General features: G+C 48.8%; 7 protein-coding genes across 7 annotated transcripts; 4 read left to right on the top strand and 3 right to left on the bottom strand.

Annotated features, from left to right (window-relative positions):
- Window positions 1-238: 238 nt before the first annotated feature.
- FOBCDRAFT_194487 (uncharacterized protein) lies at window positions 239-1,995 on the bottom strand (the record flags this gene model as incomplete). Its single annotated transcript, XM_031180897.3, has 5 exons — window positions 239-798; window positions 838-1,191; window positions 1,314-1,350; window positions 1,517-1,636; window positions 1,897-1,995. 5 exons carry the CDS (start codon window positions 1,993-1,995, stop codon window positions 239-241), a joined length of 1,170 nt encoding a protein of 389 aa, XP_031041665.3.
- A 1,158-nt stretch (window positions 1,996-3,153) lies between these two features.
- On the top strand, window positions 3,154-4,256 carry FOBCDRAFT_1146 (S-adenosyl-L-methionine-dependent methyltransferase). The gene is made up of 4 exons (XM_059607725.1): window positions 3,154-3,208; window positions 3,258-3,360; window positions 3,412-3,546; window positions 3,597-4,256. Exons 1-4 carry the CDS (start codon window positions 3,176-3,178, stop codon window positions 4,148-4,150), a joined length of 825 nt encoding a protein of 274 aa, XP_059463784.1. The 5' UTR covers window positions 3,154-3,175; the 3' UTR covers window positions 4,151-4,256.
- Window positions 4,257-4,294: 38 nt separating this feature from the next.
- FOBCDRAFT_194485 (WLM domain-containing protein) lies at window positions 4,295-5,915 on the top strand (the record flags this gene model as incomplete). The annotated part of the gene is made up of 3 exons (XM_031180894.3): window positions 4,295-4,312; window positions 4,613-4,817; window positions 4,873-5,915. The coding sequence occupies 3 exons, from the start codon at window positions 4,295-4,297 to the stop codon at window positions 5,913-5,915; spliced, it is 1,266 nt and encodes a 421-aa protein (XP_031041662.3).
- Window positions 5,916-9,267: 3,352 nt separating this feature from the next.
- On the top strand, window positions 9,268-13,798 carry FOBCDRAFT_283159 (uncharacterized protein). The gene is made up of 4 exons (XM_031180892.3): window positions 9,268-11,199; window positions 11,255-11,587; window positions 11,640-12,795; window positions 12,846-13,798. The coding sequence occupies exons 1-4, from the start codon at window positions 9,357-9,359 to the stop codon at window positions 13,615-13,617; spliced, it is 4,104 nt and encodes a 1,367-aa protein (XP_031041660.2). The 5' UTR covers window positions 9,268-9,356; the 3' UTR covers window positions 13,618-13,798.
- Window positions 13,799-14,652: 854 nt separating this feature from the next.
- On the bottom strand, window positions 14,653-18,295 carry FOBCDRAFT_124163 (uncharacterized protein; the record flags this gene model as incomplete). Its single annotated transcript, XM_031180891.3, has 2 exons — window positions 14,653-15,021; window positions 15,089-18,295. The coding sequence occupies 2 exons, from the start codon at window positions 18,293-18,295 to the stop codon at window positions 14,653-14,655; spliced, it is 3,576 nt and encodes a 1,191-aa protein (XP_031041659.3).
- A 2,759-nt stretch (window positions 18,296-21,054) lies between these two features.
- Window positions 21,055-23,002, top strand: FOBCDRAFT_1116 (ferric reductase NAD binding domain-containing protein). The gene is made up of 3 exons (XM_031180890.3): window positions 21,055-21,282; window positions 21,338-22,821; window positions 22,875-23,002. Exons 1-3 carry the CDS (start codon window positions 21,170-21,172, stop codon window positions 22,949-22,951), a joined length of 1,674 nt encoding a protein of 557 aa, XP_031041658.1. The 5' UTR covers window positions 21,055-21,169; the 3' UTR covers window positions 22,952-23,002.
- Window positions 23,003-23,265: 263 nt separating this feature from the next.
- On the bottom strand, window positions 23,266-26,301 carry FOBCDRAFT_210375 (uncharacterized protein). Its single transcript, XM_031180886.3, has 5 exons — window positions 26,211-26,301; window positions 25,992-26,078; window positions 24,722-25,911; window positions 23,777-24,668; window positions 23,266-23,715 (listed from the first exon to the last, which is right to left on the bottom strand). The coding sequence occupies exons 1-5, from the start codon at window positions 26,229-26,231 to the stop codon at window positions 23,395-23,397; spliced, it is 2,511 nt and encodes an 836-aa protein (XP_031041654.2). The 5' UTR covers window positions 26,232-26,301; the 3' UTR covers window positions 23,266-23,394.
- Window positions 26,302-26,368: the final 67 nt, after the last annotated feature.

Genomic DNA, 26,368 nt, shown 5'->3' with positions numbered 1-26,368 from the left:
ATGAGTGGGAAGGTAGCTTGCATCACAAATACTTTCAGTTAGGCAAGAATATCTGTGTAGAAATCAGGGTTACCAATTTGTTGCTGTGCTACAGTTACAAAAAAGCTCTATGGTCTCATCACCGAAACGCCAGATACTCTACATTCAATGCCAGTTGGGTACCTTCATTCTTCCACCAGGGAAGCCCAGGTGTCTGTCCTGCAAAGATATACCCAAATGTCGTTCCCAGGAACTCCTCTTATTCAACAAAGTCACCATCACGTCCCAGGTCAATCATACGGAAGAACAAGTTCAAGATAGGGGCTGCCGGCTCGTCATACGCTCGAACGAGTTTGCGTTCAGGAATTTCAACATCAGGGGTACCCTCGGTGGCATCACCGTAGAACAAATCTTCGGGGTCAACTTGAGAGGTCTCGTTGGAGGCGTCATCGCTGAAATTTTTGTTGTCTTGAGTTGAGTTCTCGCTGTCAGCATCATAACTATCTTTATGGCTATGTTGATTACTCCCTTCTCCATAGTCTGTATCTGCAGACTCGAGACTGTCAATAGACGTGACAGATTCAAGGTCTCCCATCATATCTTGGCGAATCAAGAACATAAATCCCTCAGGCTTCTTGCGAGGAGGAATAGGCTTCTTCTCAAAATACTCACAAGCAAATTGAGCCTCCCATTCCTTCAGCTTCTCGTGAGCGACAAAGTCACGGGCCATTCTGATCACAGGGCCCTCATGCCGGGCGTTCCCAAAACCCCTGAGGATGTTTCCAAACCACGAGAGGCAGATGTCATTATTGGAACAGCCTGTGAGCATAGGCTGGAAATCTTTGGTACGATACTTACAGTTCCATGCTTGCGGGATATCCCGTCGCTCGCGGTCAGCCACTTGTGCCGAGACGTACCAGCTGTAACAAGGTATGATATAGATACCAAGATTGTCACCACAATGGCAGCATTGTGGGACGATCTCTTGACACATTTCTTTGGTGATTTTTTTCTTCTGGTTTCTAGGAGTTCGTGCTGAAGTATTGCGGTAACAACTGTGTTTCAGGTATGGACAAGTTGTTGATGCCTGGAGGGTATGTGTAAGGAAGGGGAAGGGTTTGGGGACTGGCATTCTAAGAGAGAAGAGGGCTGGAATGTTAGGTAACGAACACTGTAAAATGAACAACTGATACTTGAAGAAACAGTGGCACACTGAACAATGAGTAGCAATCAGCAGCAGTGGCAGTGGCAGCGAGTTGCTATGTGAGGACAGAGACGTGATTCGCTGGAGAACATGCAGTCACTTGCTCCTATCCAAGATTTGGACTACATACAATGGAACAAAATGTAATTGAATACTCCAGTAGAATCCTGGAAAAGTGCCAAGTTGTCTTTTAGCTTAATTATTGTTTCTGAGTGTCTATTATTTCTGAGTATCCGTCGATGATGGGCAATTGACTTAAGACAACAAAATCTAACGACCATGGTACAGCTTCAAACCGCCAAAAAGATAACGAATAAACAAAAGAAAACATACAACACCAGGTATTCGCTGGTCGTCACCGACCCAACTACTAATCCGGCGCTTCGCGGCTTGACTCTGGGGGAGCAGACGGGACCCCGTATTCTCCACGAGCTGTGGTCGTATGTGACAGATCTAGAAGCACAACAGCAATATGAAGGTGAATACTGACAGTAGATCCAATAGACTCCTTCTATATTGCTCGTATCTCACCTCTCATCTCATAAAGCTCGACTTTCAGAGCTCTCTCTGTTCCCAGCTGGAGTCTTGCTGGGGCAGCTTTCGCTCGGACAAGTCTCTGGTGTTAGTGAGCCGCAAACCTCCTGAACGACTCCAAGATCGTGAGACACAAATTATGCGACAGGATGGATCAGATGACCACTGTCACTGCGAACTGCTACTGGATCTGCGTTAATATAAGGTCCGCAATGCTTCCATTCAAGGGTGACTGTGGCCCAACATTCGGGGCATAAAGCGACGTGTTCGCGACACATGATGATCTATGTTCTTTTTCTGTTTTTTTTCCCTTCTTTTCTGCAAGGGACTCGGACTTATTGGGTTATCGAATTCGTCAATATTGTCAATGTGTTGTAGGATGGACAAATCTGAAATTGTCTGTGTTGGATGGAACTTATAGACGAATTGCCCTTGTGAACAAGAGATGTTCGGGGATTGTTCACCCCCATCACAATTGCAGCTAGAGTATGAACAATGGCAGACGAATACACTACAGCCTGCGAGATGAACAGTGATTGAATTGTTCAAGTGACGATGTGAAGGAGACTTGAAACATGTCAGTATTCCACGAAGATTCAAGGTGCGCTCCCGTATCACGCCGAGGATTACTCGAACTAGGTACGCGAAATCCAAGCCATCAATAACAGTGTTTCTAATCTCACAGCAAGCCCCATACTATCAGCAATTGAGAGTCCCCGGAGAGCAAGAAAACTTCTGACGTTAAGATATACTAAACTTACCTAAGTCTGCTTATTACTTAGGGTAGAGGTCCTAAGTTTTCTTGTCTCCCCTAGAGAGTATCTCATACTACGATTAGAGGAGAAAAGATTGGCTGATAGGGATAGAAGAAAGATAAAGTGAACCATCAGTATAACCGATTTTGACATTCTCCATATTCAGACACCTCCACCAACAACCTTTCTCCATCATAAACAGGGTCTTTTCATTTGGCCTTCCGACGTGGTATGCATCAGTTTACAGGCATGACCTGATAGGACACAGTGTAATACTTTTGAGGCACGCCTTTGTCTCAATGAAACACAACCCCACCGCGGGGTACCAAACATGGAGAAAGAAAATGGTATCTCACGAGGCTTCCGAGTCCAACTCTAGGATCATGATAGAGATAAGTAAGTATTGGAATCCACATTTTTCAACGAAGCCTTGTATAGTCGTCGAATAAGAAATAAAAGACACAATTTCCGTGCCCAAGTCCGCAAAGGCGCAGCACCAATCCTTAAACTTCTAAATCCGATTATCATGCACGTTCTTGGGGTTCCAACCTTGAGTGCTCCGATCTCGGCGGTAGCTCCGGCACAGTAGGCAGTGTTCATGATTATTCCAATGTAAGCAATCCAGGTATAAAGAGGCAGTAAATCCTCTTGTTTTATTCTCTTGGATTCATTCATCCAATCCACATACTTCTCAATCGCAACGATGGCCGAACAGAAAGATAGATGGTCTACCAACGTGCGTATGCTTTGTCGTTGAGGGAGCTTCACACTTACACCAAATCCAGGCTTATCAGCACTCAGCTTCTTTTGTCCCTAAGCTGGCAACAAAAGTTGTTCAATGGCTTGATTTACAGAAAGACGATGTCCTTCTTGATATCGGATGTGGAGGTATGTACTTGAGTCCTAAGTTGGACCACAGACCTGAGACTAATCGTCTAGATGGCATCTTGAATGCCGAGTTCGCAAAGATCTTGGCACAGGGAAGCGGCTCAATGCATGGCGTTGATAGCTCAGCTTCCATGATTGAAGCTGCCAGAGAACTGTGCAAAGATTCTCAGAACTCTACCTTTGATGGTAAGCCAACCAACCTAATTGCTCATCCTTGATTTATTGACCATTTGTAGTCCTGGACGCTACGCAGCTCGTCTCCAAGCCAGAATTACAAAAAGGAGCTTTCACCAAGGTTTTCTCCAATGCAGCCATGCACTGGATTCTCCGCCCAGAAGATACTCGTGCTCAGTTCTTCAAGGGTGTTTACGCTTCACTGGCCCCTGGTGGTTCATTCGTCTTCGAGATGGGCGGTTTCGGCAACGTTTCTGAAATGCGAACTGCTGCTCTTAGTGCTGTAGGCCGCCGCATCGGTATGAAAGCCGCCCTTGCAGCTGATCCATGGTTCTTCCCTGACGAAGCTTGGGTCACAAAGGCGCTGCAAGACGCAGGCTTCGTTGTTGAACGGGCAGAGCGGGAATGGCGGCCAACACCAGCTGACAAAGGCGGTGTTGAGGGCTGGATTAGACTCATGGCAAGTCAGTTCTTAGATGCTATTTCAGATGAGAAGGAGAGGGAGGAAGCTGTGCAGGAATGCGTGGGGGTGCTGAGGGAGGTCTGTCGTAATCCTTCTGGTGGGGAGACAATATCCTATGTGAGGCTCAGAGGCGTAGCCAGGAAGCCTGAATAGTTGTGATTCATGAGCCACAGCTGATAGTAACTGTAGCATGGGGAAACGTCAAATAGAAAAGCCTCTGCATCTTGACAGAAACCTTGTTAGTGGTATTAAAAGTACACCGATATCGGTGTATCATTGTGAGGAACTTCTAGAACCATGTCCGGCCGTAAGAATGTAAGTGGTGGTGATTAGTCAGTCACGTCACTGAAGCCCGGAAATTTCTAGGCGACTTGCGTCAGTGTATGTAACTGCGAATTGTTCAAGTGTCATACAATCACTTGCCCCAGGGGCAATAGAGCCCAAGGCACCTAAACTTTACGTGGCCTATTGACCTCCAGCAGTTCCTCCAAAATATTTACTTCCTGAATATGATGAATCCTTTTGTATTACACCAAGGTTGCATTCTAGATGATACCTAGCTCATGAAGACATTTCTTCTATCACACTGAAACACCTGCATCGATCGTGAAACAGCTTACCCTACAAAGGCACGACATCATCATGCCCGAACACGATGCGCTCGTGTTGTCGTATAGCCACTTGGCCAAGCTTCCCAGAGCAAACGATGCCCTGCAAACCTTGAAGAAAGTAGCTTCCCTTGTGAAGCCTATAATGCGAGCGCGCAACTGGAAAGTCCGAGAGTTGGCCGAGTTCTATCCTGAACAACATAATCTTTTAGGTAGGTCCCAGGTGAGCTTCTCCAGGTCATCTACCGTATTAAATGTAGTTCATAGGTCTCAATATCAACCGAGGAGCCAAGATATGTCTTCGTTTGCGACATGCCGGAGATAAGAACCAGTTTATGCCCATCGAAAGTGTTGTTGATACAATGCTACACGAGTTGTCACACATAGTCCATGGCCCTCACGATGCCAAGTTTCATGCTCTTTGGGATCAACTCAGAGATGAGCACGAGGGTCTGGTTCTTAAAGGCTACACTGGAGAAGGCTTCCTTTCAGAGGGGCGGCGTCTTGGAGGCTCAAGAATACCGCCTCTTGAAGCTCGTCGAGTGGCACGAGAGGCTGCAGAGAAGCGACGAGCTCGTCCCGGTACTGGATCAGGCAAACGTCTAGGTGGCTCTGCTCCTCGGCCAGGTGAAGATATTCGGAGAGTAATTGCGGATGCTGCCGAACGGCGGAGCAGGATCCTCAAGGGTTGTGGCACAGATAACCTCAGCGAAACTCAAATCCGCAACATTTCAGACAATGCCACAAAGAACGGTTTTCGAACACAGGCCGAAGAAGACGAGGCTAACGATGCAGCCATAGCTCAAGCCCTGTGGGAACTAGTGCAGGAAGACAAATCTGTCGAATACGGCAACTCTTACATCGCTCCCACGGCAGACAATCCAACTGGAAATGGAGGCGGATCAGTAATCCCGCATAGGGGACCTGGTGGTAGTTCGGAGAGGTCTAGAGAGTCTCCAGGTTGGACATGCAGCACTTGTACTCTGCACAATCCTGCCAACTATCTCTGTTGTGACGCTTGTGGGATGGAGCGGTCCGAGATGAGTCCAAGGACACAACAGGTTACGAGCAACCGCCGATCCAGATCGCCAGTATCGCAACCTGCTGTTATTGACTTGACGACTTCGAGTCCGCCCCGAGATCGGCAGAAGTCTGCTACAACATCGCGGCATTCAAGACCAAGAGTCACAGGTCAAGAAGCTGCGTCGTCGGGATCGCAGATATGGGAATGTAGTTTTTGTGGGACGGTGATGGAAAAGAAGTGGTGGACGTGTTCGACATGTGGAAAAATCAAGGACAATTCACGATAGTTAGTTTGAGAATTGCATTGCTGTTGGTCAACGATACGAGCTGGAGCGAATCAATGCCTTGAACCCTTGTTTCTCGTGTCTTGGTTGTCGATCAACAATGACTTCATCGACGCTGGGTCTTGGTCTTAAGGATTAAGTCTGCGACAGTCTCAAGCTATCAAGTGCGGGTTTTTTTTTTTTTCTGGAGCAAGGCCAAGACGCAGGGGCCAAGTTAACCAAGATCGTATTGAGATTCCCAAGAGAAAATAAGATGATATTAATGAGACTTTGCAGGATCCGGAAAGGCGCCGATTGGAACTGGAGATGATCTGCAAGGCGGGCTCGGACGCCATCGGAGCTTGTAACAATTAGACCCTAGCAGAAACCGGGCGGGTTGGGGACAGAGGCTTTCGGGTGAAACAACAAAAGATGGAGGAAAAAGAAGTGCTTACGCTTAAAGCGGCTGATGAGGAACAGCCAAGCAAAAAGGTGCAGCAATACCTGTTAGGTAATCTGCATGAAGATGCTATAGGATGCATCTGTGAGATGCCTTTGCGGTTCCAGCTTGGATTTAGTTGGCATGCCAAGAGATTGATGTGTTTGCATCCTCCTGCGTGAATGGAAGTTGGTGATTTGAAATGCGAATGTGCAAATGACACCGGAGTTTTTCATGCTGGAACCAGTTCTGGACTTGGCCATAAGGTCTAGATGCCGATAGACTCAAGGCCAGGCCACTCGATACAACCACAAATAGACGGCAGTATGCAGCTAATTGTCCGGAATGCATCTGTCGGAGGATAATTGTGCATTTCATCGTAACACAACCGCTTAGCTGCCAGCTGGCAGAGTAGATTCCAGCCCACTTGCTAGAACAGGCACATTTGTTGTCCTCAAGGGCTAGCTGATGAAGGACAAGCAGTGAAACTTGATGAGCAAACCCGTTGGAATCGGAACGACTCGGTTTTAGTCACCATCTTTGTGTTCCCAACATTGAAATGCAAAAAGTGAAAGTGTCTGCGTGGTGCCTGAAAGGCCGCAACACCTTATTCGTCGGTTCCCGCGATCTCCTGTGTCGTGCAGCACATCCATCCCTTGAAAGTGGGGAAACTCGCCCAAAGCCAGCATCAGCGTGGATGGAGATGCGAGTGCAACTGCAACCACATCAGGCGAGATAGTGTTGTACATACTGTAACAAAGCGTTGTGCGCCAGGGACCCATATTCCATATTCAGATCAGTTGACAGCAAACATATTGACGAGGCGGTGATGCCTTGAAGGATCTAATGTTTTGAGTCTGATCCGAAATAGTCTCATTGGGTATCCGTAAGGTATTGATTGATTGTGCCTAGATTATAGAATCTCTCTAGCGTTGAGGAGCTCCCGCTGTTGATGGTGGTCAGATAACAAACAATTCGTCCTGCGATAGGGTAGGTCTGCGAGAATGCAATGGATGGCTGTAAAGGAGGGTGTTCGTTAAACGCTATCTTGCAACGGTCAATTCAAAAATCCCCATTATGATGATGATGATGATGATGAGGGTCATGTGTAAATTTCCAATATGGCCAATCTGAGGTAAGGATTTCAGAGGAGGAAGCCGATGTGGACAGGTAACTCTCGTGGTTCCGCTGCCAAAGTTGGGCGGATGACACGGATCAATAGACTTCCGTGGCCTTCAACTCTGGTCTGTTTCTGTTTCTGCCCTGTCTGTGGTTGCGGGGATCGAGGCTATCCATTCCCACGGGATGGCCCTTGTTCTTACTGTAGATTAGGCCGCCTTATTCTTTTGCCTGAATTGGTCATCGGGCACATGTTTGAAGCTTGTTGATCGATGAAAGAAACGTGCTCGCATAGTATCGAACTCTGTGCGACCATGACCGCGATCGGCTTCGGTAAGGTTATCTTGTCCGATTCGGCCTCGTCTCTGCATAAGGCTGGGTTGGTCTTTGTATTCAGTTGGACTTGTACTTGTTGTACTGTCCAGTACTGTGCTTCCTTAACCTCGAGATGCAACAGACTAGCCGGGGTCTCCCATGTTGGTGAGCAGGAGGAGCTCTATGTACTGACACGCCAGAGCTAAAGGGAGCTAGTTTACGATTCTGGGCTCTCTTAGAAGTGATATTCGATTTTTGACATTGCGGCATCGGATCGCATGTCATTGTGTTTTCGAGGTTCTCAAGGAATCTTCGGCGATCGAGTCTGTGCCCATTTCGAGACAAGGTCTTTCGTTGAAGAACTGTTCACCGCAGAAATCAGGGCTTGCGACTGGAGCCATGCATGCCATGCCATTCTCATGCTCGATCGGCATTTCAAGAACAAGGGAGGGTGAAGTGGGCCCGGCTGTGGAGGCGATCCCGACCCTGGACAACGCCGCGGCGCTCTCTTAGGTGAGCAGACGGCTTCAACCGCCCCACTCTACAGCACCTCTCAGTGGAGAGAATCCGCACGCCTTGCCCCCCAGACCCTCTGCGAGGCGCTGAGGGGACCTAAGCGACTACCAACAGGGCGTTAGACCCCCGTAAGAACCCTCCACTTTAAAGGTCGTGAGACCCCGCCCGCTTGTCCGCCGCTCGCTCGCTCGCTCATTGTGTTGGTGGTGGTACCAGCTCTTGCCTATCCTATCACGTACCCCGGCACCACGAGGAAGCTGACGGGAGGTGTGTCAATTCAGGGTCCTTCCTGTCCTTGGGCGTCGACTTCTTTCCTTCGCGGCTTGGAGTGAAAATCAATACCTATTCCTTTCAACGCTGTTGTACAAGAAAAACCTTGAATGTTTTATTTTCTCTTCCACTGCCTGCATCTTCTCCTACATCAACATCTGATTCAATCTTAACTTTTGTTGTAGAAGCCCGGTCTTCTCCACCTCAAGCCTGGGCTTCCAGCTCATCCTGCTAAAGCTGTCATCTCTGTTCCAGCTTTACAATTCACATTTCCATCTCAGTTGAGCTGTCTCGTTCGTCCACTGGCTTCCCGGTTCAGACACACCAAAAGGTGGTATATCACACTTGTTTACAGAGATATCAACTTCTCGTAACTCACCCAACAATAGCCTCCCTCCCGTTCCTGGCCCAAACGAGTAAACCGTCTTAACACGCCCTTCAAAGTCTAATCCCGTCTCCGTCGACGCCGTCCCAAGACAAGCTAGACTTGAGCCACGGATTGCCTGACCTTTACGGCACTTCTCCCTCTCTGCGCCATGCCAATTCCCCGTCGCCGGTCACTTGTCGATTCGAAGTAGATCAACTCCACTGATTACTTTCTTTTGGACCTTGTCTCAAGGTCGAGACCGCCGACGCCCCGGCCATCGCTTCCTTCGCCTACGACCAGTGCATTCACAACTTGCAACTCTGAATATTTACTCTCCCTTGTGATTTTGTCGTTCGACTCCTCATCCTTTGCTCATCGTTTAATACCCAACTCGCACGGAACGGCGTTCACTCTCCATGACTTATAACGAAGCACCGATATGAGCCCTCCCGAACAACCTCGTGAGAGCAGCCAAACTCGAGCTATTAGGCCCGCAGCAGCTGTGCACGACACCGGCTTTCCCTTGCCTTGCTCCGAATCACATCAAAATCAAATCCAAGCTCCTGTTCCGACCACACTTGACAATGCGCGACCGAGAGCCACTTTCGACTTAGTGAATGATATCAAGGGCCATGATGCCACCCCACGACCATTTGCCGGGGGACGTTTCCTCAGGGATTTGGGGGATGCTTCGCGCTCACCCTCGCAAAGCCCTTTTCGTCTAGCCATGCCTAGTATATCTCCTGGCCAGCTTGCATTCTCTGCCATGCAGTACTTGCCGGTACCAACCCTCGTTCTTAATAACCTCAAGACCGTTGTCCTGGCCAACGAAGCAATGGGCAGAATGTTAGGACTCATTACGGAAGATTCGGATGAAGAGGATACTGTGCCGACCATCGAAAGCCTTCGCGGCCAGACCTTGTCTCAAGTCGGTGTTGATATCCTCCAGGATGGACAGCCTGTATGGGCAACGTGGGACGCTTTCCTCGATTCTCAGGTGGATGAAATGGGCGTGCGAATTGCAGCAAGGGATCCACGGCGACCATCACAGTCTGGCGGCGATGAGACGCCAACCGCAAGCACGATGCCTCTCCCCGAGAGGGCACCAAGCCCACCCACGCGTAAAACACAGGACTCCATAGTGGAAGTTGTTATCACCCGCAAAAATGGCACCAAGGCAGCGTTTGATGGCCGCTATAACCCTAAAGAGTCGGATTGTCAAGTATATGCTAAGATGATTATTACAATATGGGAACTCGAAGATCATCAGACGTTCTTCACACTCACCTTTACCAGCACGGAATCCCCATCATCCACTCTTCACAGCACGAAACGACCCATTGCGAGACCGAGCATCCTCGAGGCTGCCGAGCGCAAATCCATTGCCCACTCAAACCCTTCTTCGGTTGCGTCAAGTCGAGATTCGAATTCACCGTCATTTCACAGCCCAGGAGTTGTCACCATGTCATCCAGCCCTTTCCCACCAATGGGCCCCCCTTCTGTCGCAACCCATTCAAGTACGCCTTCTCTTCTGCAAAAGATGCTGCTGATGAAAGACGCACTGCTCAACAATACCCAAATGCCCATTTTAGCAATGTGGAAAGATGGTAGTGTCACTTTTCCCAACACGGCTGCTCGGAAACTCTTTGAGAAAGAAGCCCCGCTCGATACATCTCTTAATGGCTTTGATCTCATGCGGTATTGGCACATTTACACTGAGGACTTCTCGGAGCGCTTTGCGGTTGAGGATATGCCTATTTGCAAGCTGCTCAAGACGGAGAAGCCCTTTAGTGGATTCCGTGTTGGCATGTATGATGAAAACAGAAATAAGCGGATTTACGATATCCTTGGCGAGGCTATTCGGGACGATTCCACTGGCGAGTTTCTCGCTGGTGTAGTTACTGGACGGGACGTTACTGTTATGACAGAAGAGATCACACAAATAAAAGAGCGGGATGAAGAGCGTTTCAAGCTCATTTGCGACACAATGCCTCAACTGGTATGGACGGCAACACCTGAAGGCATGGTCGACTTCTGGAACACTCGGTTTTACACTTACACCGGGCTCACTCCAGAGAATAGTCTTGGCAAGTCATGGGTGAACGCTTTTCACCCCGATGATCTTCCTGAAGCAAACCGGAGATGGCAACACTCGCTTGATACGGGCGATAGTTACGTGACGGAATACCGGTGCCAGAGTAAAGATGGCAACTGGCGTTGGTATCTCGGCCGGGCACTGCCTCAGCGTAATAAAGAAACCGGGGAAGTCGAGAAGTGGTTTGGTATGTGTTTTGATCGACTAAATTGAAGTTTCGGGTCTGACCATCCGTTTCACAGGAACCTGTACCGATGTCCACGAAAGTATTCAAACTAAGATGAGCGCGAAACGCACACGGCAACAACTTCTTAGCGTCATTGCCCACTCTCATGTCACCATTTTCACGGTTGACCCGAATCGAAGGGTTACAATGCTCGAAGGCGCATTGATCTGGAACAACACTCACGAGGAGAACCATGATGGAACGAGATGGTTCATTGGAGAGAACATGTATACTGTCTTCAATCGCTTGACAGCGCAACTGGCAGATGGAGAACGTCCTGAATTCCTTGAACCCATAGAGCTACTGCTCGATGGAAAAGCTACCGAAGACGTAAAGGAACACGGCATTGGTAAGGATAGGCACCAAACTGGATCTCGACACGCTTCACTAACCTCAAGTAGACGACCGTTGGTACCGAACTCGTTTCCTTCCCATGTTTGGCAAAAGATCACAGGAAGGAGATGCCACGACCGACACGTATATCGAAGGGGTCATTGGCGTAATCATGGACGTTACTGAACTGAGAGTCCGCGAGGAAGCCCTGGAGAAGCAGTCCAAAGAAAAGCGAAGGGCGATGGCGAATGAAGCAGCTGCCAAGGAGGCCAATAGACTGAAGAGTCAATTTCTCGCCAATATGTCTCACGAAATCCGAACGCCCATCACTGGTGTGTTAGGGATGGCCGAATTACTTAGCGGAATGCAGTTGGACGCGGAGCAACAAGAATATGTCGAAAACATTCAGAGCTCGGCAACATCTCTGTTAACCGTTATCAATGACATTCTAGACTTCTCGAAGGTGGAGTCTGGGCGGTTGGATATCGAAGAGGTACAATTCTCCTTATCCCATATCGTCAAGGAAGTGGGGAGAATGCTTCAGTTTGCTGTTGAGCGAAAGAACCTTGACTTTCAATCAGATATTGGAGATGGCATCGAAAACGATTTGGTGGTCATTGGTGACCCTGGACGTGTGCGACAGATCCTGACCAATCTTCTTACCAACAGCATTAAATTCACCAATCAAGGATACGTCAGATTTTCAGTCACGGCAGAGAAAGAGACCTCAGAGTCTATCGAGGTTCGATTTACGGTTGAAGATTCGGGCATTGGAATTCAGGACGATGTCCGCAAGAAGCTTTTCCAACCTTTTAGTCAAGGCGATGCCTCAACCGCCCGACGATTTGGTGGTACTGGACTGGGTTTGACCATCTGCAAGAACTTACTTGACCTCATGCACGGCCGTATCTCGCTCGAATCGAATGTTGGCGTTGGAACTCGAGCAACCTTCTGGATCCCTTTCAATAAACCAAGCGGCCCGGCTGAGGCTGGCCTCGCTAATGCTGGTGCCATCCCTGACCGGCTGCAGTCTGAACTTAGCTTGTCTTGCAACAGTTCAGAATACGACCAGATTGTTGGCACTCCCCCACCCTTCGACGGAATACAGGCCAACAATGTGGGATCACGTCGGACTCGCTTCGGCATATCATCAACATCAAGCCCAGACCAAGAACTACCAGCATCAGAAAGAGCTAAGATCCACGTTTTGGTGGTGGAAGATAAGTAAGTGTCAAGATGACTCCGGAAGACACTATCAAGCTGACCAGTCCAAGTCCTATCAACCAGAAGATTGCAACGAAAACCATTGGCAAACTCGGTTTCCAAGTGACGGCTGCCTGGAACGGCAAGGAAGCCCTGGAATACCTCGCCAGTGTTCAAAAAGGTATCAAACAGAAGCCAGATATCATTCTCATGGACGTACAGATGCCCATCATTGATGGCTACAAGTGCACTCATCTTCTAAGACATCACATGCCTTACAAGCCTTTGGTCCAAGATGTGCCGATTGTGGCCATGACGGCATCGGCTATCCAGGGTGATCGTGAAAAATGCACCAAAGCTGGGATGGATGATTATCTCGCCAAGCCAGTCCGGGGTGTTATCTTGGAGAAGATGCTTTTACGATGGTGTCACTCCCGACGTCGGACATCGGCGACACCAGATCCTACTGCTTCAGACTGTTCAGAGATGAGCGAGCACTGCGACAATGCTGATATTCCGAACATTGGCATCGACGACAATGACATGCCGCAGACATCTGAGGAGATCAATGGCAGCCCCATCACACCTCGGCCGTTGACCACCAATGGATACCAGAACGAGCCGTCACCCTTTGATTCTACCGGGCTGGCAGTGCAGGTCCGACGACCAGAAGGAGAGACTGAATGGTCTAACAGGCTACAAGAAACAAAACTCATCGACGCTGCAGGGGGATCGTCAAGCTACCGGAGGAACTCGTACCACGAACTACAGACCGGAGATTCGTTGACCGAGGAGAATGTCAACAAGTTGAAGAGCGAGAATCAGTCGACGACACGTCGATAAACCAATGAAACTATCGGCCGGGCTCCGGAACCAACAACCAATCGGTTCATCGCGACCGAAACTATTGAAACATTCTATTGCTCGATCGCCGATCTACCCTCGCCCACAGCGGGAAACAATACCCACAATCACGTACAGAACCACTTGTCCGACAAGCGCGGATTCATTTTTACACTCTTCTTTCGGCTACAGCATTGGTAACAAAAGCATGTATGCATTGATTGCATTACACACGGTGGAAATGGCGTTGGAACGGGATACCGCTCACATTTAGCGAGCAGAAGAATCAGTGGAGAACACACTCAGGCCAAGATGCCCTGAATTTTGTGCTCCTATTGTTGCGTGCTTTGTCTTTTATCATCTATAGACGGACGGGTTCCAGCATTCTGGCAAAAAAGAAAAACGAGAGGACCTTTCTGATTGCCTGTACATGCTTTGGCAAGAATATGCATCTGTGGATTATGGATTGGGAAGATAAATAGTTGAAAGGATTAAGTTTTTTGTTACGTACGAAAAAGCAGGAACGATGGACGAATGATGGGATGGATCGATGATACCTTTTTTGACTCTTAATATTTACTATTTCAATTATTTGAAGCTGGACTAAGAAACATATTCAGTCCAAATGGCCCATACAATTGCTCCTCGCTTGCTATGTTCAAACTTTTAATAATGCCAAAGAGATTACTGTTTAATGGTTATCGTGAAAGCCGCAAGATTTATGCACGAAATTGACAGCGCATATAATCGATTGATGCCTGATACGTGATACGATTCTCGGGCATCTCGACATGTCACGCTCTAAGATCGTGGCTTGATCTAGACCTCGGTCTCGATTCCCGGCTGCTTAGATGAGTGCTCAAAGACACCGGAGGCTCTGTCCCCAACTCGATACATCTTATTCTTGATCCACTTGGCTGTTCGCGGGATCTAGGCCCATCTGTTAGTTCCAGTCGTATGGCACGCCCCCTCTAAAAGCGGGAGGGCAGAAAATAGAAACAAATTTGAAAACCACGTGCGACTTATACAAGGGTATCAGGAGCTTACCTTCCATTGCATTAGACCCCGGTGTTGGCGATGCAGGCGTTTGTCTCGACGGCGATAGTCCCTGAGCTGGTCTATAGGACCCTGTTTATGATCTGCGCTCCCATCTGGGACACTGGAAACCTGGCCGTCTTCGTCTTCTGTATCTGAGGAGCTGGAACTGGAGTCCGAGTTGCTACCTATAGAGCCTGCACGGCGGGCACGCTGGCCGGAGCACTCGCCATCAGAATCATCAGACTCAACAATACCAGCTTCCCTTTCCTGTTGGCCGACTTCAAGATTGTCGCGAGCAGTTTCGATCACTTCAACCACATTTTGAAGATGTTCGTCTCGACTCGCCCATCGAGAATGGGCACTTCCCTGAAAGGACGTTAGCAACTGGATAAGGCCTGCCAGATACTTTCATATGTGCTAGTAGAATGCTTACCAAACCGGACCAGAATGTGAGCTTGAGTTTGATAGTGCCCAAACGTTCACCGCACTCCTCTAAACAGCAAGCTGTAGCACGCTGGAAATTGCCTTTCCAAATGGGTAGTTCCAACTCTGTTTCTTCTTCGTCGGCAATATCTTTAAGCCAAAGGACAGCAAATGCAGCCGTATCGTCTCCAAAGAATCCCTTCTCCCGGAAAGCGATTGACATACAACTGCTATATCTCTTAGCAACCGCTAGAGCAAGCGATCTACCCCGTTTCGATTTCCAAGTCACTGTTCCTTGATCGTCACCATCCTCAGTATACATCTTTGCACTACTGATACTGGTCCGGAACTTGAGCTTCGATGAGCGAAGTTCCTTGGGACAGTCTACCACGGTGACAGTGGGCTGAACCTCGATTGTGCCGTACTGCCATCCTAGGAGATTTCGTGGTGCTTGGAGTTGAACACTTCGGAAGACCATTGAGATACGGACTCGTCCATAGCCAATGCCTCCTGTCAGGGGCCAAAATCCCATGACTTGCGAACGTTCACGGAATACTTCTCCGAGAGGCAGGTGGATGATGCCAAGCAAGGGGTCATCCTCCTTCAGTCGAGCATCACGGACCGTGACAAAGACTTCTGCTTCACGCCAGTCGCGGATGAATCTCTCGCAGCCAGCGTTATAGAACGGTTTCGAGTTTTGAGGTTTTGTTCTTGTCTTAAATGTCTTTCGGTGATTAAGGATGATAGTACAGTATGCACTTGGCAGACCATCACCTGAGTCCTCTTCGTCGGTCGCCTCGGCGTCGTTTTCGGCCTTGCGCTTGTTGAGTCGCTCCAGCTCAAGACCAGTGATGTTATGCACTTGGATGCTGAATAGACCACTAGGGTAGCCGTCAGGCGGAGGCGCAGAAATGATCATGGCATCCTGCTCAGCCTTGAGCTCCTGAGCTGTCTGTTGCTCAAGTTCGCTGGTGTCTCGCTCCTTCTTGCCTTCCTTGAACATGGTCTCGCGAAGCTTACGCTCACTTGACTCTCTGACCTTCTCCTTAAGCTGATCCATAGTACGGATTTCAGGGTCATGAGTCTGCTTCTCAAACTGACACTGCTGGATTCTGGTCTTGGAGAAGTATCCAACGCTCCACTCCAGCTTTCCGGGCATACCATCACCTGATTTCAGGGCCCTGAAGCCATCTTCTCGATGTGACATTTTTCCATTAGACTTATCGTCCTTCATCAGTTCCTTGATGGGAACTTCAATTCGGCCGAGGTCGTCGTCCGCCGTCAACCTATCAGAGTCCCACAGCTGAACACGAAGTCGCTCGTCGATGTTAAGCTCCTGTGGTGTCACGAGAACAAAACAAGTTTCATCCCAAACAGGCTCCATCTCGTTCTCCAGTACTCGTGTAGTCCACATCACCTTACCAAATTTGGCCCAGCCGACCGAGACGTACCCGTCTGAGCTTCCTTCTTTGATAAGTGGAATACCGGAATCACCCATCTTGAAGTCGTAGCCGCGCTTGATGTTGACGACCAGAACACCAACAGCGTTGGTATCCTTCTTGAAATCATCACCAGCAAGCATGTCCTTCAAGTCCAGGGTAAGGCTCTTGGGGGCAACGTATTCAGCCATGGCGGCATCAACGGCGGACTGAACGAAGTTGCTGATGAAGGGCACGTCCATGATATTGATGGCATGTTTACTCAAGGGCACGCAGCTCAGATTAACCTTTGGCTGTCCAAGGAAGGTGAGTGTGCAAAGAGAGAAGAAGGGAGGATCTGGAGTAAGCTGGAGGCGCATGCGCATGGTACCAATCATACCTTGGAGATCGACCCAGACAGGAATTTTGAGGTTTCCAGGTAGATAAAATGCGAGGTATAGATGCATATCTTTGGTTCTCTCCTTGAGAGACTTGGACGAAGATCGAGTGCGGTAGGCAAATGCAACCTCGAGGTTGATAAAGTCTCCTTCCTCGGCCTCCATTCCGTCCTGGATAGTGGCACTGCTGTCACTATTCTCGCCGTCCTTCTCCTCAGTATCATTCTCACTTTGTTCCCTGGTCATGAGCTGTCCTTCTTCATCGACTGCCCGAGCTGCGGCTCCAGTAGGCAGCCATCTTATTCCAAGAATCCGCAGAGACTCACTTCCCTGACCGATATCCTCCACACTGACCATTCGAATCAACCTGGGAAGCGAAGCTTGCATGACATCCTCCAGGGTGTCTGCAAGACTGGCAAATAGATCGGGGTTGATCAGGGGCCAAACAGAACCGATCAGAGAGTTGAGCCAGACCGTGGTCTCAGTATCGTTCTTCTTAGATGCCTTTACAACGCCTCGTCGATGAGCATCCCAGACCTCATCTTCAAAAATATTGTTGACTTTTTTGGATATCCATTCTCGAACTGATACCACAAGGAACCATACAGCTCCCACAGTGGCTGCGGTTAGGATCAACCAGAGTGAAGCGCCAACGAATAATGAGGATTTAGTTTTGCCTCCCTGGAGAATATCCTCTCGGACGAGCCTTTCGATAGAAAATGCGCTGGCCACGATAGTAGCCACGCCAGCAAGCCCGAATGTGACACCACGCTTGCTGATGGATGAAAGCTCAAGGCGCAGAGCATCGAAATCGGGTGGTGGAAATAACTCACCCATGGCATCGTGACTTTGTTGAATATCTCGATGCTCATCGCGAAGCTGCTCGTCTGTCTTGTTCTTGTTTTCTGACCCTGTCGCTGTGCGTTGTGTTGTGCCAAAGGGGGGTTCATTAGTGTCTATCTCTTTAAGAGCTTCGTCTGTGAAATCGTGTATAGTGACAGGAAGATGAGTGACGGGGTCCGTAACTTCTCGCTCGGCTCTTTCTCTCTTGCTCTTCTTGATTTCTTTCCTCCGTTGTTTAGGATCTGATGATTGGGGACCAACTTGTGAAGTGTCTGTCATTTCTTCCCCATTGCCTTTCTCTTCACTGTCGTCCTTTTTACTATTATCATCCTTGTCATCCTCGACTGACTCTAGGTGGGGCCCAGCGTCTTCTCTAGACTTTTGCTGAAATTGATAATCATTTGAGCCCGCAGCCTCTGACGGGTCAGGTTTTCCAACTGCGGCATCTTGACGTGCAGCTCTCTCTTCTCGATATTTGGAGATGGTTGGAATAGGATGTCTGGCGCTATATGGAGCTGTATAGCGACGGTGCTCCTCCGCGTCGTCTCTTCCAGACATGGCGGGTCGCGGGTAAGCTTGGAGCAGTCTTTTAAGGTAGTGACAGATTGGTGATATACAATTGGCAAGGACCCGGCGATCGTGAAGAGTCTTGGAGATGCAAGAGAAAAAGCTTAGTTGATAAGTTTCACGGAGAAGTTGAAAGGACCAAGAAAATTATGGAACAAGGAGAAGAATGACAAGAATTAAGGCAGGCAGGTAGTTCAAAGGTTACTGTCAAGTTGAAGGAAGGTGCGATGGAAGGTGGTAAGTTACTACGTCATAAGCTAGCGGGCATGGTGATATGCCGAGCTTTCCTTCTTGGCGGAACCATTTGTATACATAAGAATAAAAATAAATAGATCCACGATCGCTCAAGCAAGTATTTGTGGTTACTTTGAAGCTTGGCGAGTCAATGCTTGGTAGTGAAAATCTTGGCTTGGCTTAACTTAGGCTTGACGATGTTGACGCTCAGAGGTAGAATGCGGATTTTAGAGGCTAGGTAGCTAAACGTCGAGAAACTGTGCCACAGCCTAAGAGGCGTTAGCTGAAGTTAGTGCATTTGCTGTCGATTGTGTCGTGTGCGTGTGTCCTGTTTATGCCCGAATGCATTCACCGGCCGCTAATTCTGCCTCGATTGGTTTGTGTCTCTAATCAATCTGTCCTTCTTTGACTTGCTCTCACATTCGCAAGGAAACAGGACTCGTACTGTTGGTCTCTTGGCATCACACCAACACGTCAGCTTGTGGGGAGCTTGAACCAAGCTTGCCCTGGTAATTGGCGGGGTATCGAGATCGCCAAAGGCCAAAATCTTGTCATTGAATGGAATAGGGCTACCGATATAGCACTCGATGTTCATCTTGAGCCGTGTTGGTCAATTCTACGAGTTTCATCATGCCTTAAAAGCAGGTTTTGGTCTGCGACAGCACCACGCAAGACATAAAAAGGACATGATGCTCCGTCCGTTGCAGTGATGAATTCATACTGATGATTCAACTTTGGGGCCACTATGACTAGACGCATGTGCCTGTGGCTGTCATTCGGGCATTAGTTTGGCCTTATTACCGGATTATAGAAGGTTGGTTGCTGGCAGGTATTATTCTTGGTTCTCTCGTGGCATCGGCCCCACTTCTCCGGCACGGATACGGCGCCGGCCTGAGTGCTCCGGGACAGAGGATGACAAGGGCAGCCATGTCGCACTATATCGGAGTTTGGTGTTTTGGAAGTAGACAAATCGGGCATTAGTGATTATTAACCCCTAAGCAATGGAGATGTTTGAAGATGACAGTAGTCTAAATCGTGAGTGTTTCTGCTTCGATACACCTAATCGGTGCTACTAACACCAACAAGGCAATTGCTCAACAAAACTGTCGCACGATCAAAAGATCTCTCGTTCTTCAAGAGGTTATAGCAAATGATTTTGTGATGGCGGTTGGAGTGACAACCAAGTCTTGTGCGATGTGAAAGTGATGAGCGGTCTGCTTAGTGCTCCCGCTAAGCAATCTGCGACAATAGCAGAAATCTTGGCTTTTTATTTCGAAACCCATCCGACGAACCTGAGGAGATGTGCATTATGGACGAGTAGAGGTTATCAGATGACAGTCGTTCGATTTCTTGGGGATTGATACAGCTGAGAACCGTGACGAGGTCTAGCCGTGCATTCGTTAATCGAATGTTGGTTGGTTAGAAACTCTGTTGGTTGGTACATAGTGTCACCTTGTGTGAGCCGCGATCAATCAACCAACTACTAAACCTGCTGATTCCCGAAAACTCGGTCGTCATAGTGAGTAGAGGATCAGAAACAATCGTGCGAGACAAGGGCCAAGAATAAGAATGTGCACTTGGATCGATTAGTCCCAAACTAGCGCCGTCACAGTGCATTACAAGTGGTTGGGAAGAGCCTGTCGTTGGCTGCATCTTGAGATTTTAAGCGCCCAGAGACTCGAACCCCAGGCGCCTCTTCAGGGTCCTCGTGTCGGTGACTGGTCCCGGGGACCGTTGGTGGCATTAGGTGCAGTGTTCCTAATTTAATCGGCCAGTCAGACGCTATAGAACAGAATGCCCAGGCCTCTAATAGGCGCCGGGGGATCAATATTGCCCCCATGATGATGATGGTAGTGAGTTGTTTAACCACCTAGCACGCTGTGGTGGAGGTAATAGATCTGGAGTAAAAGCAGTAAGGTCCCCTGTTTCCTGCATTCGTTGAATCTTCCATTGATTGAAATATTTGAACCTCTTCTGCGACGTTTAACCTCCTTATTCAGACGCTATATCGACTGTCGCAGTAACAATAAGAAACAGCCCCGGTCTCAGCCTTGGCGCCCCCCGCGAAACACTCCCATCTCTAACCAAAAAAGTCTCCCCCGACGCCAATTGTCTCATCCCAACCACGAAACCCGCTACGATTCTCCTCTGTGACGTTTCAACTTCCGCTGGTGAATTCGTAGCATCTCGGCATCCACATCTTCCGTACCCGATCTGGCAACTCGATACCTCCTTGTACCCGTTTAAACAGATCCCCGGCGCATCAGATTTCGGATCACGGTTCCTACTATAGCCTTGATATTCTTGGCCAAACCTGTCGACTGTCGATTTTTTTCACTTTATGAACCTGGTCCTTCCTACGATCTCATCCGAACCTTCTTCATCTTTCTTTTCTCGGGTCGCTATTGTTACTCAGCGTCCTCGCCAACATTCTCTCAACCCCCGGGCTTCTCAGCCACGACTTTCGCTTCCTCTCGCTGCTGGATCAGTCTCTTATTCTGTTTTACTATTTAAGGGTTTTTGGATAATTTACTCGATATCACTCTCTCTTTATCGAGGGGAGATCCTCTATAGTCCTGTCGCCGGCCGACCTTGACTTTACTTAATTAACACTCAACACATACCGCAACGATGGGTTCGCATATCGGATTCCTCGAATTAATAAAGAAGCAGTTTACCGCTAGTAAACTCTTCTTCCACTTTCTTTTCTGGGGGTTTCACTGGGGTATTTTTGCCTATGGTTGGTAAGTTGAGAGAATAATCATGCACAAAATCATGGTTCATAACTAACTGATATAGGTGGAAGCAAGCCGCAGATGCCAGACTGGCAGGTCTCAACACACTCAAATTCTCAGTATGGATCTCACGAGGTGCTGGTCTAGTTCTCAGCGTCGACTGTATGCTTATCCTGCTCCCCGTATGTCGAACCATCATGCGTTGGGTTCGACCCAAGATTCGATTCATTCCACTCGACGAGAATCTCTGGATGCATCGCCAACTCGCCTACTCCATCCTCCTCTTCACTTGCCTTCACACAGGCGCTCACTACGTCAACTTCTATAACGTCGAGTTGACTCAGATCCGACCTGTCTTGGCTCTTCAGATTCATTATGCTCAGCCTGGTGGAATCACTGGTCATGTCATGCTTCTCTGCATGCTGCTGATGTATACGAGTGCTCACGCTCGCATCCGTCAGCAGTCGTTCGAGACGTTCTGGTACACTCACCATCTCTTCATTCCGTTCTTCCTCGGTCTTTACACCCACACCGTTGGATGTTTTGTGCGTGACACACCTGAGGCTATCTCACCATTCGCGGGTGACCAGTTCTGGGAGCACTGCATTGGTTATCTTGGATGGCGATGGGAGCTCTGGACTGGTGGTTTCTACCTTCTCGAGCGTCTCTGGCGTGAAGTTCGTGCTCGACGTGAGACCAAGATCACCCGAGTTGTCCGCCATCCTTATGACGTGGTTGAGATCCAGTTCAACAAGCCTTCTTTCAAGTACAAGGCTGGTCAGTGGCTGTTCCTCCAGGTGCCTGGGCTTTCCAAGTACCAGTGGCACCCTTTTACCATCACTTCGTGCCCCTTTGACCCTTATGTGTCTGTCCACGTTCGCCAGGTTGGTGACTTCACCCGAGAGTTGGGTGATGCTCTCGGTGCTGGTGCTGCCCAGGCCAAGCTCTACGACGATGTTGACCCCATGGGTATGTACGAAGTTGCCCTTCAGAACGGTGATCAGATGCCGGCTCTCCGAATCGACGGCCCTTACGGTGCCCCGGCCGAAGATGTATTCGAGAACGAAATCGCTGTGCTTATCGGTACCGGTATTGGTGTGACTCCTTGGGCCTCTATCCTCAAGAACATCTGGCATCTCCGCAACTCACCCAACCCTCCCCGCCGACTTCGCCGTGTCGAGTTTATCTGGGTATGCAAGGATACTGGTTCATTTGAGTGGTTCCAGACTCTCCTGTCCTCTCTAGAAGAGCAATCCAACGAAGCGGCACGCATGCCTGGAAGCTCGGGCGTCGAGTTCCTCAAGATTCACACCTATCTCACACAGAAGCTGGATATTGACACTGCTCAAAACATCGTACTAAACAGTGTCGGTGCTCAGATGGATCCTCTCACAGAACTACAATCACGAACAAACTTTGGTCGCCCTGATTTCCCTCGTCTGTTTACTACCATGCGAAACGGTATCTTGGACCGAACATACCTGAACGGCCTAGAGTCCCATATCAGGACGACAGTTGGTGTTTACTTCTGTGGTCCTTCATCAGCCGGTATGTTGCAACCTCCAATGTTTACCCCGAGACAATGCTAACTCTATCTGTAGCTCGTGATATCAAGACGGCTTGTAAAGCGGCCACAGTTCCTGATGTGGATTTCCGATTCTGGAAGGAACACTTCTAAGCTCGCGATCGTTTTGAATAACTTCTTCTTATTTTCAGGATACCATCAAATACAATTTATTTGAATACACCAAAAGACAGCCTGAAGCCTTAGTTTTCTAGTGGGTTGGAAACTTGTAAAATCCAAGAAACTTTACCCCTCGTACAAATTCCGCTTACCCAGAAAGGGGCCTCAAGCGCTCTCCTGTGTGATCTTCGTCTCTCGTGTACGAGGGGTGAGTGACTAATGTATCATCAATCAAAAGTGTCACACACGGATCAGTTAGTGCCGTGAAGGGTGGCGATAATAGCACCTATATGAACACATGTGACAGGGCTATGTTTCATAGTATCATCCTTGAGCATAATGTGTGATGGTATATATAGCTAGCCAGTATCCTAATTCAGCCTATGATATGCAACCCTATAGCTTAGCAACTATCCCATAGCTACCATGTTGCTACTTTAGTACACGTAGAATTGTTGTGTAAGTGGTAGAGTTTCTGCAGGCGCCGCCACACAAACCTCACCATCAGCCTCGACTGTATAACTCTCTGGATCAACACGCATCTTGGGCTTCAGATCGTTGTGGCGCATATCACTCTTTCCTATATTTCTACAACCCTTGACAGCCTCAACACGGCTGCGTAGACCATATGAAGCGATAGCTCCTGTCTCGATGGACGCTGAGGAGACGAAGAGAATACTCGTAGAGGCGCAGTGTGGCGAGAACATCGGACGAGCAATGATGGGCTGAACTGTTGGGATGGAAGCGTTGGGATCACCCTGATACATAGTTAGTAACTCATCAAGTTACAAAGTTCAGAGTTGGAAGAGAGTAACATACCATCTGAGCATAGGCGATATGCCCACCCTTGAGGACATGGCTGGGCTTGGTGCCAAACCACGCAGGATCCCAAAGAACAAGATCAGCAAACTTGCCAACCTCAATACTCCCAATGACATGTCCAAACCCCTGAGCAATAGCCGGGTTGATAGTATACTTGCTGACATAGCGTTTTACACGCGCATTATCAGCCCCTGTGCCCTCATCCTCCGGCAGCCAACCCCTCTGCACCTTATTCTTATGCGCAGTATTCCATGTTCTTAAAACGACCTCTCCGCAACGGCCCATAGCCTGCGAGTCAGAGCTCATCATGCTAATAGCGCCTTTGTCATGTAATACATCCTCAGCAGCAATGGTTTCAGCACGGATACGGCTCTCCGCGAAGGCTACATCCTCTGGGATGTTCTTGGACAAGTGATGACAGACCATAAGCATATCGAGATGCTCATCGAGGGTGTTGCGTGTGAATGGTCTTGTAGGGTTGGTCGATGATGGTAGAACATTTTGATGCTCTACCACGGAGATGATATCGGGAGCATGGCCACCTCCTGCACCCTCTGTGTGGTAAGTATGAATTGTGCGGTTCTTGAAAGCAGCGATTGTAGATTCGACAAAGCCAGACTCATTGAGTGTGTCAGTGTGAATAAGACATTGAATATCGAAGTCATCACAAACACTGAGACAAGCGTCAATAGCAGCAGGAGTGCAGCCCCAGTCCTCATGAAGCTTGAGACCACAAGCACCAGCATTGACCTGATCGCGCAGACCCTCAGGAGAACTATCATTACCTTTACCAGTAATACCAATATTGATAGGAAGCTGATCACACGCCTGCAACATCTGACGCATGTAATGAGCACCAGGCGTACAAGTAGTTGCGTTCGTTCCAGCACTGTAACCACTGTCAGCCTCTAAGATAACACGATGAATGCACATTGGACAAACCTTGGACCTGTACCACCGCCAAGCATAGTGGTCACACCAGATGCAAGAGCTTCGGGTACTTGCTGAGGACAGATAAAGTGAATATGCGTGTCGATAGCGCCCGCGGTCACAATCTTTCCTTCGCCTGCTACGACATCTGTGCAGCTTCCGACGACCATGCCCTCTGTTACGCCATCCATAACGTCTGGGTTACCTGCTTTGCCGATACCAACGATCATGCCCTCTTTGACTCCGATATCTGCCTTATAGATACCCGTCCAGTCCACGATGAGAGCATTAGTCACCACGAGATCGAGGGTGTCGGCATCGTGTCGTCCAGTCGCTTGACCCATTCCCTCACGCAGTGTTTTACCACCACCGAATTTACATTCATCACCGTAGACAGTTTCGTCGCGCTCGACCTTAATCCAGAGATCTGTGCTGCCGAGTCGAACGAGGTCTCCAGTTGTAGGGCCAAACATAGTCGCATAAGACGCATGGTCCATCTGAAAAACATCGATGTGAGCCATGTCGCCGGCAGGGTCTGGCTTGTGAGCGTATCCAGCTTCTTGCAATCGAGTGAGGATTTCGTCGGCGCGCGAGAGGTCAACAACTCCTGATGCAAGGTTGTTACCACCGCGGATAACACGGTTGCCACCAATCTCAACGAGGGTAACAGTCTTGGTATCTCCGGGCTCGAATCGTACTGATGTTCCAGCGGGAATGTCGAGTCGATAGCCATAAGCACGAATACGGTCGAATTCAAGCTGTGGGTTGGTCTCGATGAAATGATAATGAGATCCAACCTGAATAGGTCGATCACCTGTACTCGTTACCTGAAGACGAATTCTCTTTCTTCCTTCATTGAGGGTAATCTTCTTGGTCTTGACAGGAACAACAGCACCAGGCTGCTTATCGAGTTGATAGTCTTCAGTCGCAGCCATAGGAAAGATACTGTTGTCTGGCACAGGGAGAAAACTTCCATATAGAGCTCTCCTCAAATCTCCATCATCTGAGCTGATGGGATTATGGACTGTGACGAGGTATGTTCCTGATGGAAAGGTACCTTCGACTTGAATCTCGTGAAGAGTCGTGCAGACTGAGGGCAAGACGTGGCGACGACCTAGCATCGTGGCGCCCAGTGCCATAAGGTCAGAGACAGTATGATTACCATCTCGAATGAGTTCATGGAGGTTATTGGCGATGAGGGCCTAAATTCATAGTGTTAGTTAGGTAAGGCAAGTTCCTGATTGACTCATATTTTCTCATATCGAGTTGATATCATACTCACCACAGCCTCAGAATGGTTCAGCTTGACTCCTCTCGCCAACCGTCTCTGAGCAAGCAATCCCAGCTGCGAGATGACTAGCTTGTCGATCTACAAAGTATGTTAGAGCTCTTTCATGTGCTATTCTCATGCTGCCCGCAACAACCCTGCAAAAGCAATGTCTCCAACCAACGGCATGACTCCGCAGACTGGGTCTCTTAGCCTTGGCGAATAAAGACGAACCTCTTTAGGTACCAGATGCATGTTTGCGATAATGGACTCTTTTTTCTGGTTACTTATCAAGAGATCAAAGAATCTAAAGAGTGAGAGTGTGAGGAGGGGCCAAAAGTGTATGGTTAGTTACAGTCAGGTAAGATAGCTATCTCGGCACGGAATAGCCG

The sequence above is a fragment of the Fusarium oxysporum genome, chromosome I (assembly GCF_013085055.1).
Source record: "Fusarium oxysporum Fo47 chromosome I, complete sequence".
NCBI lineage: Eukaryota > Fungi > Ascomycota > Sordariomycetes > Hypocreales > Nectriaceae > Fusarium > Fusarium oxysporum.
This window is presented reverse-complemented; position numbering and strand designations above follow the sequence as displayed.

What these genes read in the sequence shown, in the direction of transcription:
- FOBCDRAFT_210375 (XM_031180886.3), bottom strand. Translation starts at nt 26,231, where the DNA reads ATGCATCTGGTACCTAAAGAG. An exon ending in TGAACCATTCTGAGGCTGTG is followed by an intron (nt 25,912 to 25,991) that starts GTGAGTATGATA and finishes CTATGAATTTAG; the next exon opens with GCCCTCATCGCCAATAACCT. An exon ending in ATATCGCCTATGCTCAGATG is followed by an intron (nt 23,716 to 23,776) that starts GTATGTTACTCT and finishes ACTATGTATCAG; the next exon opens with GGTGATCCCAACGCTTCCAT.
- FOBCDRAFT_1116 (XM_031180890.3), top strand. Translation starts at nt 21,170, where the DNA reads ATGGGTTCGCATATCGGATTCCTCGAATTAATAAAGAAGCAGTTTACC. An exon ending in GGTATTTTTGCCTATGGTTG is followed by an intron (nt 21,283 to 21,337) that starts GTAAGTTGAGAG and finishes TAACTGATATAG; the next exon opens with GTGGAAGCAAGCCGCAGATG. An exon ending in CTGTGGTCCTTCATCAGCCG is followed by an intron (nt 22,822 to 22,874) that starts GTATGTTGCAAC and finishes CTCTATCTGTAG; the next exon opens with CTCGTGATATCAAGACGGCT.
- FOBCDRAFT_283159 (XM_031180892.3), top strand. Translation starts at nt 9,357, where the DNA reads ATGAGCCCTCCCGAACAACCTCGTGAGAGCAGCCAAACTCGAGCTATT. An exon ending in GGAAGTCGAGAAGTGGTTTG is followed by an intron (nt 11,200 to 11,254) that starts GTATGTGTTTTG and finishes TCCGTTTCACAG; the next exon opens with GAACCTGTACCGATGTCCAC. An exon ending in GTTTTGGTGGTGGAAGATAA is followed by an intron (nt 12,796 to 12,845) that starts GTAAGTGTCAAG and finishes GACCAGTCCAAG; the next exon opens with TCCTATCAACCAGAAGATTG.
- FOBCDRAFT_1146 (XM_059607725.1), top strand. Translation starts at nt 3,176, where the DNA reads ATGGCCGAACAGAAAGATAGATGGTCTACCAAC. An exon ending in AAGATAGATGGTCTACCAAC is followed by an intron (nt 3,209 to 3,257) that starts GTGCGTATGCTT and finishes CACCAAATCCAG; the next exon opens with GCTTATCAGCACTCAGCTTC. An exon ending in TCAGAACTCTACCTTTGATG is followed by an intron (nt 3,547 to 3,596) that starts GTAAGCCAACCA and finishes GACCATTTGTAG; the next exon opens with TCCTGGACGCTACGCAGCTC.